The sequence below is a fragment of the Lepisma saccharinum genome, chromosome 27 (assembly GCF_977018435.1).
Source record: "Lepisma saccharinum chromosome 27, izLepSacc3.1, whole genome shotgun sequence".
NCBI lineage: Eukaryota > Metazoa > Arthropoda > Insecta > Zygentoma > Lepismatidae > Lepisma > Lepisma saccharinum.
The window spans coordinates 47,750,924-47,763,597 of record NC_139255.1 but is presented as its reverse complement, the minus strand read 5'-3'; the positions used below and the strand labels follow the sequence as shown (position 1 = coordinate 47,763,597).

At 38.9% G+C, this 12,674-nt stretch overlaps 1 protein-coding gene across 1 annotated transcript in view; it reads right to left on the bottom strand.

Annotated features, from left to right (window-relative positions):
- Positions 1–4,466, bottom strand: part of Mtpbeta (mitochondrial trifunctional protein beta subunit) — a 39,101-nt gene extending 34,635 nt beyond the window's left edge. The window contains exon 1 of the mRNA XM_083112943.1: positions 4,367–4,466. Coding sequence (XP_082969069.1) covers positions 4,367–4,427 — 61 coding nt within the window. The 5' untranslated portion in view covers positions 4,428–4,466. The remainder of the gene's footprint in view (positions 1–4,366) is intronic.
- Between the last annotated feature and the right edge of the window lie 8,208 nt (positions 4,467–12,674).

The following is a 12,674-nucleotide window of genomic DNA, read 5'->3' as shown; positions in this document are numbered from 1 at the left end:
AGGTTAGGTTTGGTTCCCTTAGCATTAAAATAAAGTCCCTAAATGCATTCTGCTAAGGTTCCGATTTACTTCTACTTTCATTCACACACTTCTATGATATTTACTGTCGCTTGTTGTCGGAGAATATCTTGTCCATGAGAAGTGCAGGTATGATTTTACAATACCGGAACCTTCTCCAATTTCGTCCATATTTCGCATACTGACTAATTTAGGGCTCCTAATCACGAATCTGCAGTTAAAATTTGGCGCTCTCGTGTGGAACTTTCAAAATAACGTGTAGAAAGTTGTGATTACAATAGCAAAAAAAGGCATAATTTCGTTAATTCTAATACTCACTAATTACGGAGTCCTGATGACGTATCTGCAGTTAAGATTTGGTGGCCACGTGTAGAAATTGAAAATTAACGTGTAGAAGTTGTAAAATAGAGCTGTGAATTACCACAGTGATTGTCGATACATAAACAACGAAGTAGCCATGTTTTCTCCTGTGAAAAAGTGATGTTCACAACTCGTTACGTTGCATTCAGAAGGTTGCTAAAATGTTGTGTGATAAGTGACACCCGTTATTCATTATGTTGCGTTCAGTACACAAGAAGGTTGATAAAGTGTTGTGTGATAAGTGAGACCTTCAGTTAGTCAGTTGTTCATGTGTGGAAGATGGTGTCTTTTGAAGGAAGGAAGTAGTGTCCATTTTTCCGTAAGTTTTGGTTGGGTAAATATTAATGATACGGGTGCATTCGTTCATATTTCGCATACTCACTAATTTAGGACACTTGATCACGTTTCTGTGGTTAAAATTTGTCTCTCAAGTGCTACGAAACTGACATTTTTTGACAATGCCTGGTCGCAATTAGCATTACACCCCTTGAACAATGCACGGGTAGCCTCAGGAACCACTCATGGATAGCCCCACTAACCATTCACAGATAGCCCTACGAACCATGCACGGTTAGGTTAGGCAAACATAGTCAAATTTTGGGGTCGTAGTAATATCAGGATTATATATTTTGTTCTTTAAATTATCGAAACGCAAAATCTTGCGATAAATAATGAGCAATTGTGCATTGTCGGTTGCGATCACTGACCACCTTCTTTTTCAAGTTCCATAAGTGAGCACCAAATTTTAACTTCAGGTTCGTGATTAGGAGCCCTAAATTAGTGAGTATGCGAAATATGAACGAAATTGGAGAAGGGTCAGGTATCGTAAAATCACTCAGAAGTGCGTATGGTAATTTTCAAGTTGTTTTTTTGAAGATAAATAACTTTTTTTTGGTAACAGTATGGTATAGTTAAAAAAACATTTCACTCGTTTATTTCCTTATTTACATTTGTACTTATCTGTTATGCATAGCGGAACATTTTTTAATGTGGGATTTTCCTTTTCACTGAAAAAAGCATACTTTTACACATTACAAGTATTTATTTATCGTTGCTAATTCGCTTTCGTTACACACAATATGGCGGGCAAATCTTGACTCATGTTGTCTATCGTCAGATGATATGCAGTGTTTCCAAACTTATTAACAAAAAAATGCTGCACAGAAGGTTTTTAAGCAAAAATTGATCCACAAACCATTCACGGAAGGCTAGGTTAGGCAAACGAAAAATTAAATTGGAAAAAATAACGCTCATACGTCATCTAGTAAAACTACCGTGTGGTTGCTACCCTAACAGGGGGTTACATAATCAAATACATGGAACATTTGATTCACGTAGTCGACGGTAATGGTGGCAATGATTTACCAGCCGAATAAGTTGAATGAAGGGAGAAAACACTTCCACGAGCTTCCTAAAATCTACAGAAACTCAGTTCCGTAAGTAGTTTCTTGTGTAAAATTGAAGAAATGTGTCCTGATGTATGAAACTGTTACCATTAGTCTTTGTGCTAGGAGAAATCATAAAACAATCGGAACCGTTACCAAGGTTGGAAACACTGCATCGACAAAACAAACGCACGACGATCTGCGAAGGTGTACGCACCATACTATTTCTTACGGAAACGAAACAACGCAAATAAGTAAGTACTCGTAATGTGAAAAATTGACATTACTTTCATAAAAAAAACGCGAATACATCTTCAAGAATGGTCTGCGAAGCAGATAGATAAGTACGAACGTCGGTAACATTATCGTATGAGGGAAACGGATTCCTTCAAATTTACAGGAGAAAGTACTAACAGAAATCATTTTCTTTAGCGTTGTGGAAGTTCCCGAATATAGATTTGATCCATTGTAATGTGAATGCGTGTTGTTTTCTGCGAAAATCTCTGTCCGACACGCTGTTTCTGCTGCCGCCATTTGCTTTCTGAATTAGAGTGCAATGTTCCGTGTGTTAAGATGATGCAACCCCGTAGCCAGTGTTTCAGCCTCGCCGTGTTTTCACTAGAACCACGTGTCGAGTATTTTTAATTTTTTTTTGGAACGCGTTTACAATACCGGAACACTCTCCAATTGCTATGAAATTTCGCCGACTCACTAATTGAGACCTCCTAATCACGAATCTGCAAGTAATAATTGGCGGATCGATAAAAAAAAAGAAATAAACTATGTTTTCTTAAAGTAACGTAACCCTACCATAAGAACAGCAGCTCCACGGAACAAGCCATTTCCCCCGAATGGGTGTCACTTATCGCACAACACTGTACCAACATTGTGTTCTGACGTCACAGGAGAGACCTTTTTCATGTTAGGCAATACAAGGTAACGCGTCTCTTAGCGAAAATATTAATTTTTCTTTGTATTTATGCTAATGGAACCTAACCTAACAGGCCTAACCTAACCACGTAGGCATTCCTCGTCTGACGTCAATATTCAAGGTTGCAAGATTGTTGTGCGTAAAGGAAGAGCATTAACAAATTGCGAAAGAAAGATGGTTCTGACCCGAATGGGTGTCACTTATCGCACAACACTGTAGCAACATTGTGTTTTGACGTCACAGGAGAGACCTTTTTCATGTTACGCAATACAAAGGTAACGCGTCTCTTAGCGAAAATATTATTTTTTCTTTGTATTTATGCTAATGGAACCTAACCTAACCACGTAGGCATTCCTCGTCTGACGTCAATATTCAAGGTTGCAAGAGTGTTGTGCGTAAAGGAAGAGCATTAACGAATTGCGAAAGAAAGATGGTTCCGAATTGCTGTGCATGGACAATGAACGTGGTAAATCGCAAGGTTATTTTACAAGTTCTACACGTAAATGCGACGTATTAGCATAATTTCAAATCCGGGCACGAAAGTAGATATTTTCCGGTGAACGAGGTTGCAACACTGCATAAATCGACGGTATAATTTAACAATACAGGGAATTTCTCCAATTTGTTTGAATTTTCGGTTACTTACTAATTTGGGTCTCCTAATCACGAATCTGCACTTAAAATTTGGCGCTCACGTAAAAATTTGGCGCTTATTTGGGGCAGGTGAATCCGGCCACTTTCTAACATGCCCTTAACAGGGAGTCTATAGATATAGGCGGGAAGCCGGAGCGGAGCGGAGCGGAGGCGGGGCCGCGATAGCGGTTGGGGGCGGTAGGTCGATTACCCCAGGGGCGGAGCCCGGAACCGGCGGGAAATTCGGAAATCGAGGGTGTGGAAATAAGAACTTAATTTCGATTATTTTGCTATTTCCACGTGTGAGCGCCAAATTTTGACTGCAGATTCGTGATTAGGGGGCCAAAATTAGTGAGTATGCCGAATTTCAAACAAAATGGAGAAATTCCCTGTATTGTAAAATCGCTCCCGAATCTGTAACAATCGACAAAACACTCTCAGAACGCCCCCTAAACCAGTACGCTATCACGGCCATAATGTGTTACAGATTCGAAACAACAAGTAACAGTAATTACTCGTAAATAGAAAAAATAGACATTATCTTAGTTAGAAATGCATTATTTCGCCTTAAGAAATGTTCCGCAACACGTTAGCAATGTAAAGAAGTCCGAAATATATGATTCGTAGGTGTTTCCCTCATACGATAATAGTACCCGAACGTCAAAGCTGACGAAACGAAAAAGTGACGTGTTTGTGGAATAGTAATTTTTTTACCCATCTAAGAATTACAATGTTTTACAAGATAAAATGGTCTAAAATGTCAGACATTAGGCTTTATTCCTTTTCACTCTCAGCAAGAACATATTTTTCTGGAATAATTTAAGTTCATAGATATAAATTAAACTAAATAAATTATATTTATTTTCTACTTCAATTCTCGTGACTTGCAATTTACAAAGTAGGTCGAAATGCCAAGGTAAAATATATCCATTTCATGCAATTCCGATAAGCATATCCGAATATATAATTAATCTAACATTACAAGATACAAAGTACTACTTCGTAACTAAACATTGTTAAAAATCGAACAAATACTCACAGACAGGAAGAACATAATTTACAGGGACTTTACACACACTACTTGCTACAAAAGACGCCATTTTTTGGAATGTCAAGGTTGCCAAATAAATTGCAGGATTTGTTTCTTCACGTGAATCCAAATCGTACACGACCACCTCCACCAAAAAATGTAGGAGCTTCGCCAGCTGGCCCTCTTTTGGGTGTGCGGGACAGGATTTCTTGTTCGGGAGGGGAATTTTTTTTAATATCGACATTCGGAACGGAAATATCGCAATTTATCTACAAACTCGGGGAAATTTTCGGGACGGGAAATATTCGAAATTGGCGGAAGCTACAGAAATCTCGAAATCTACACGTCATTATCGCCTTAAGCGATTGTTTTTGCATTTCTAGCACAAAAACTAACGATTTCCGATAATTCCATACATTTTCATTGCTGAAAACGTCAAGAATTAACGACTTTTTAAAATGATCATTCGGTACTTTCCGTCTGCTCGGGATCCCAAAAAGTCGGAATCGGGATGGGAAATTTTTTCGGATACTTGCACACTTCTACTTTTATGACGTGATTAGCTTATCGATTTATGATGCCCGGGGTCATGGGTTCGACACTAGTTATCATTGTTTGTCATGACCAAACGCTCATTTCGGCAACTCTGGTCAGCGGTAAGCACCAACCAAAGAAAGTACACTTGTAACATAATTTTGAAAAACTCAATATGCTGACTAAGGCGGAAATTTATTTTATTATAAAACATAAACTAAACGTAACGTTTCAACCTTCTAGTAAAGCAGGTCCGTAGCCAGGCAGGGGCCAGGGGAGGCTGAGCTATCCTGACAGGGTCGCCAGCCCCTGCTGGCACTGCCGCCAGCCCCCCTAGGTAAAACTATTTTGTATTCTAATTTGAGGTGGAGTGAAAATGTAGACAGAATATATTAATTTGTTCAGAAGTCTAAACAGCGGCAATGTTTAGAAGATTCTCTAGACTTTAGAAAGTTCTTTCATAGGACGCCTTCTTTATCTGTACCTTCCCTGCCCCTGTTGCAGCCTCTCGTTTGACAGAAATCTCTGACTTTAACGTCCATTCACATTCCTTCCACATCTACGTCAAATGTCAACAGATCCCAAGTTTTATTGATTTGGCCGGGGTTGGAATGTACGGTAGGCACTATGATTGAAGTTTATATTGTACAGTCTCTGACACTTCTGCGTTGTAGCGATTCCATTGAAAGTAAATTAAGTCATTACAACCCAGAAGTGTCCGTGACTGTACATTTTAATCTGTATGATATAAATATCTGTACCATCAAAAATAGTATGGTATATCACTTCAAGAGATGTTTTAGAAGATGTAGAAAAAAACTGTAGTATTTTTATATTTTAATTTAATTTAATGACCTCAGACACTCATAATTGAAGACTAAAATTGGTAAACGCCAGGGGCGGCGCGTGCCTTTTCAGTCAGGCAGGGCACATTTTTCTTTTCGGTAGGGAGGGGGGGCAGTTTACCTCTATATTCCTCTTTAAGGTTTTTGAGGAGAGTTCCTTGATATGGAGTAAGTAAATTGTTCGAACAATTTGGAATAAAATTAACATTCTGATCAAGATATCTCTCCAAAGAGCATTAAATGCTCACTACGTAGGAATACGAAAAATCAGCAACATATGGAACAAATTACATGAATAAAAAAAAACTCGAATACTGACGTCGGAACCCTATACGCTTGCAGTAACTAAACTTTGGGTAGATACTGGAATGATTAGAAAAATGTTACACTGCAGTTTCTCTTCCATTGTCAATGAATTGAAAGGCGTATATATTAAAGTTTCTACATGATTCAATTTCATATTCACCAAGTATCCACTAATATCAATGACTAACTAGGAAGATGATGCACCGTTAAGTTCAGTTACAACACTTTACATTGGCCATGTACCCCCAAAAAGTTCGTTTATACTTACGAAGATATTCTGCATGTCAAGTTGCTGGAACACAGACACAATTATACAAATAAATAAACACGTACAGTAACTATAAAATCGCGAAAAACTAATTATTTCATAAGCGACCAATACGCACAGACGGAACGCAACGCAAACTCACACACTAACTCAAATCTAAATCCGTATTACAATGGGAAGAAAGGAGGATCTTTTTAAAAATACGAGGGACTAGTTTGTGCAATAAAAAGTGTTGTCAACTTTTCAGGTCGCCGGAACAAGCGTGAAGAAAAGCATTCGAGGGATTTTTTTCTATCTCATTGCTGCAGGCTTGAAGAACGAATGAACTGCCTGCCAAGCGTTGGAAACACTGAACGGTGAAATAGGCAAACATGAATGGGCAGGGCACCTCGTTTCCTGCCCAGAGACGGCTACGATTTTTTTCGCTTTTCCATTGTGAGGGGACCGTCCCTTGCCTATGCTTAAATGTTTGGATCAGTCAGTGACGTCACGTTTCCGGGGCAGAGCCGAGATTTTACTCTCTCCAACAGGACGGAGAAATATATTAACCTCGCACAGGGTGCATACCCTGTAAGTCTGGTTGCAGCAACGTAGGGGTTGAGGGAAAATAACAAAAAAAATATTTACGCGTATATACCGATCGTCTCTTCAGATGAACTTTTTATGTTAAAATTGTTGTGGGGCAGTGCCCTAGTTGCCCTTTATGTAGCATCGCCACTGGTAAACGCTGTAAGTCCCACAAGAATTCAAACAGCGTTTTCCACGTTAAACTGTCAAATGTGCCATGCCTTATAATGTGGTAAACGTGAAAAGTGGCTGGTAGCCCTCTAAGTAGTACAAAGGGCATGTAAAGAGGTCACTAGTGTGAACGTTCCTACGGGCTGATGTGCGGAACGATGCGATTCCCAACACTTCTGCTTTTGGCACTTACAATGTTTACCACTTTTAGTCCTCAATTTACATTCATTTAATACTATTAAACTTTTGAAAAATGGACTTGGTTCACAAAGCCCCCTGATAACCCGTGAGCCCCCCCTGGAGGTCAGTTCTAGCTACGGGCCTGTAGTAAGGTCTTCTTCAGGCTCTGCACCAAGTACAAATGTAACAAGGTACAAAACAGGAAGATACAGTGCGTCCATTTCGATCTGCAGCCGAGAGATCGGGAGAAACGTGGCGGGCGGCGCTGACGGAGATGCCGACATTTGAGGCCTGTAATGCCCGCTTATTTTTGTGGACATCTTGCAAAACGAGCACTAACCTGTGTTATAACACGCAAAAGTTCTTCTGTAATTCTTCCAAGTTCCACCCTTATATACACAAATAAATACGCTTTAGAAATTATATTAAGAGCCACAGATAATACTCTGTAAAACATTTTAATCATAGTTTTGACCAGTAACGTCCTGCTTAAGTTTATATCCTTGAAAGAGTTTTGTGTCGATGGGGATCGTTTGGAGGTTTCGAATGTGCAACACTGTATCAAGATTACGCTGCAGACGAACCGTTAAAAGCTAATGGTGTTCGTGAGCTTCCTTGCAATCCGAAATCTCCTAGCTCAAGTTTTTTGTTCCTTCGCGACTACAGAGCTGTGAATATAGTGGCAGGCAGATGTAAACCAAGAGCGTGTTAATTTCGTACTGTGCGTAAGAGTGTTATTCTTGGTTACTTGCCGTTACTTGTTTGTGTTATTGCAGTGTGTATGTGTGTTGTGTCAGTCAGACGATTGGAATGCCAGCCGCAAGGTTCACGTTAGAACAAAGAATTTTTATGTATGACACTTACGTGAAAACAGACTCGTGTCGAGACGTGTGTAGGCAACTTGTACAGAAATTCCCAGGCGTTTCACCTCCACATAGAGATACGGTTAGACGTCTTGTCCTTAAATTACGAGAAACTGGATCGTTAAATTTTAAAACACCTAAGCAAAAACGACGGATTCTAACCGAAGCAAAACTCGATGAAATTGGTGCAGCGTTAGAACGTTCTCCAAACAAACCTCTACGCCGTGTTTCACAGGAGATGGGCGTGTCAAAATCATCAGCACATACAGCCACTAAGCTACTAAAATTAAAACCGTACAGAGTTTCTATGGTGCAAGAATTACGGCCCCCTGACAACGTAAGTAGAGTAAATTTCTGTAATTGGGTTTTGCAGAATATTGTAGATGGTATTGTTGATCCACAGTTAATAATTTTTTCGGATGAGGCATGGTTTCACTTGCGTGGTCATGTTTGTTCACAGAACAATAGATACTGGAGCACTGAAAATCCCCGAATAATACACGAAGTTCCGTTACACGATGCAAAAATTGGTGTGTGGTGTGCTGTAAGTGCCAAAAGAATAATAGGGCCTATATTTTTTGAAGACACAATAAATTCAGAGGTACCGCACACAAATACTCGCGCCGTTTTTTCAGTTGTTATCAGATAATGAGAGACAATATGGGTATTTTCAACAAGATTCGGCCACGCTATAAGGGAGGTGTTTGATGATAGAATAATTTCAAGAGGTTTATGGCCTTCACGTTCGCCAGATCTTAACCGTATGTGACTATTATTTGTGGGGAACCTTGAAAAATAGAGTCTACCGAAATAACCCTCATAGCATCGACGAACTAAAAGACAATATAAGGGCAGAACTAGGAAGAATTACGGAACAAGAACTTTTGCGTGTGAATCAAAATTTCATCAAACGATGCCAGGAATGTGTGAATGTAGGTGGACATCACTTTGAACAACTATTATAACACAGGTTAGTGCTCGTTTTGCAATATTTATATAAATGTCTGCATATGTCCATAAAAATATGCGGGCATTACAGGCCGCAAATGTCGGCACCTCCGTCAGCGCCGCCCGCCACGTTTCTCCCGATCTCTCGGCTGCAGATCGAAATGGACGCACGGTATATATATATATATATATATATATATATATATATATATATATATATATATATATATACATACATACATACATACATACACACACACACACACACACACAAACATTACTCCCCTCCAGACTATTAGAAAATTGTTCTGCAACATTCTAGCAGGTGGCTTTCCCTTGTCAACTGTACTTTCACCTAAAAGGCTAAACATATTTTCTTCCATCTAGAATGTGGTTGGACTCTTTTAACTCATGCTCTTATTCCTTCCTTCTTCTCTCCTCTTTCTCTCTTGTCCTTTCCACTCTTTCTAGCACCTTTTTCCATTCTTTGTTTATCTTCAGTCCCCCATTCCAGTTCATTATGTCTTCTTCACCTTTCTTCCCTATTTCCTTAGCCTCCCTTTCTCTTCTCCCTTCCTATCTGCTTAGCCTCATCCCACTCTATGTCATGTCCTGTTTCTCTCGTGTGTTTAAATATCACATTTCTCTCTCTCTTAAGTTGTACATCATATGTACACACTCTGACATTCTTTACATTTCACTTCGTAGATAATCCCTTCCTCTTCCTTCTTCAGCTCTAGGGCTGAGCCAATACCAGCGGTTTCGGTATCGGTTGAATATTTTTCTTTGCTGATACCATCCAGCACCAAAGATTTTGCGTGGCTAGCGAGCAGCCAAGAATAACAACTCATTTGTCAAGATTTGTCCTTTTCGAAGGTTCATTCACTCTTACTTGTGATAGATTGGGGTTCCTCAGAGGAATGTAAATTTCTGAGAAATGGTGTGCCCTCCTGGGAAGCAGATGACAAGATCAAAGGTGTAACGCTTGATTTGGTTATTATTGAACAACACAACAATTTAACAGGAAGACATGCAAAAATGGGATTTTTGCTCACAACTACTTACTTTGCGTCATCCTTATGATGGAAACATTGCAGTATCGCAGAAATAAACCAATAAGCAAGAACGAGGCAATCCCTATTCAAGTGGATAGGGTCCAACATGGATTACATATGTAACTTCCATAAAATATGTGCAGATCCATATGTTCATTATATGTTTTTCCCTCAATACCACCAACAAATAAATCAAGGTATAGCTTATGCATATATGTGCAAGCATTTATTAAAAAAACATTTATTAATGGATCATTGCACTCAATATTCAAAACATGATATTCATCATTCTACAAAAATGTTTACTTCTAGGTTAGTAATACACATGCATATATCACTCTTATTTCAATGTTAGTACCCTTTTTGTGCTACAAGCAATTCTCATGCTACATCTTAATCATTAATGTAATGAATTTCTGCTAAAAGGTAAAAGCATTGCATAGATTAAATAACCTGCTTTTTATTACTCATTCGGAAACAATTAATGATTCAAAAAAATGCACAACACTAAATTACATTCTCAACCATAGGCTGCCCAATCATCCCACAATTGCATCAATTTTATAACAATATATATACGAGGGTAAATAAAAAAGTAAAGGCAATTTTCACATAACATGTTCATTTCCACACAAGAACAACAACTACACATATCACTTTTTCACATATGCCCTCCTGCACGGCAATGCACTTCTGGTACCGTGCAATCAGCTTCTGTATCCAATCCGCGAAGAAGGTTTTTGGTTGCTCACGAAGCCACGTCTGCACCGACTGCTGGACCTCGTCATTTGATCTGAACCAACGACCATGCAGTGCCTCCTTCAAAAGGTCGAAGATGTGGTAATCCAATGGTGCCAGATCAGTGCTGTACGGAGGATGGGGAAGCAACTCAAAGCCAAGCCTGTGCACAGTGTCTACTGTTGACCTTAACAAGATATTACGTAGCTTTTTGCACAAAAAATGTATCTTTAGCGTTCAATCGTAATTTGTAGTATGTAGGTAAAGCAAACTGATAATTGTTATTAGTGTCCATTCAAAGTTCAATACGATTCCACAATTTCTTAACGTGCGGTATCCAACTTTATGTTCGTGAATTATTCATGCAGGTATTTTTAAAGTCAAATCTCGTACTTCTGTTCATGTTTCAATTTCATTCAATACATGGATGAGTAATTAGTCATTTGGAATTTCGTCATGTTAATGTTCAAAAACTATCACTTCTCATTGTTAACTCATAACTTATGGATGTGTGAATTACTCACAATAACAGAATAATAAGTATTCTTAAAAGCAAGACAACGATATCAGGGAGGGAGTCCATAGAATGGGGCTGTCAGAGGATATTATTGAGGAGGGACATAAAATTAAGAAATGGGAGGTTGTTCGGAATGAAAACAAATTAGCAGGAATGTATATGAGGCTGCCTACATTTGCAAAGATAGGACTAATAAATTAAATAGGGATGATGGATATGATGTTGAGATTTGGATTAGGATGTTTATAAGATGGGAAAAGCGTGAGTATAAAAAAATAGGTTTTCATGTTACCCCAGACGTAATTCACGAGACTTCAAATACAACGTGACGTAAGCAGGTAGGGGAGGTAAGGGGAAATGTGTGAGCGGGGAGTGGAAAGGGACAACTTCCTGCATTCTGTGAGAAGGCAACCTGAATTCCCCCCTTGGGGGAATGTGAAATGGCGTGGGTCTTTTAACTTTTTAAGTCTAAATGTTTTTTTAAATTGACTTCTTAACTTTTGTGGTTTTATAACAGAATGAGAGTAGGGATGGAAGTTTTAAAATGTTTTGGCAAGTTTTTTTCTTTAAATTCCTTTCTTTACCATGGTTTTTCCTATGTCCTTTTTCCTTGCTTTTGATTCAATTTGGCATGGCTATGTGTTCTCGCTAATCAAGATAGAACGTAATGAAGGGAACAGTTGATTCCTGAAACGTCATTCGGAAAGAAAACATACTCACTAATCGTAAGTACAATAAGTTTTAGTATTTTTGAATATATTTTTTAAGAATACTTATTATTATCTCATTGTCAATTTTCACAGAGGAGATCTACATACCTTAAATAATCCTTAACAGCCTTACATAATTGTACGCCTTTTGTTGTAACTGTACAATTCAAGAAATCTACTGTTCTGGTACACGTGGCCCATTGTGTAGACGTAATGGCGTCATCAGCAATCAGCCGTACCGTACACGACCTCGACTGGATATGTAGAGTTAGGTGGTAAGGAGAAGGTGATGTTTCTCACATGCACCAATACCAAGCACAAAGTGAAAAGGCAATTTTTATGACTGCTTCATCTAACTGACTTAGCTCTGGTAATCCGATGGTGCCAGATCAGGGCTGTATGGAGGATGGAAAGCAACTCAAAAGCCAAGCCTGTGCACAGTGTCTACTGTTGCCCTTGCTGTATGAGGCCTGGCATTATCGTGGAGGAACTTAGGCTGTCAAATGTAGCTACCATCTAACGGCAGAAATGAGAAGTACTTCTCCTATTTTAAGACAGAAGGTTCATATTATACTGTACCGCTTGCATGTGTTTTACTAATAGATCACAAACATC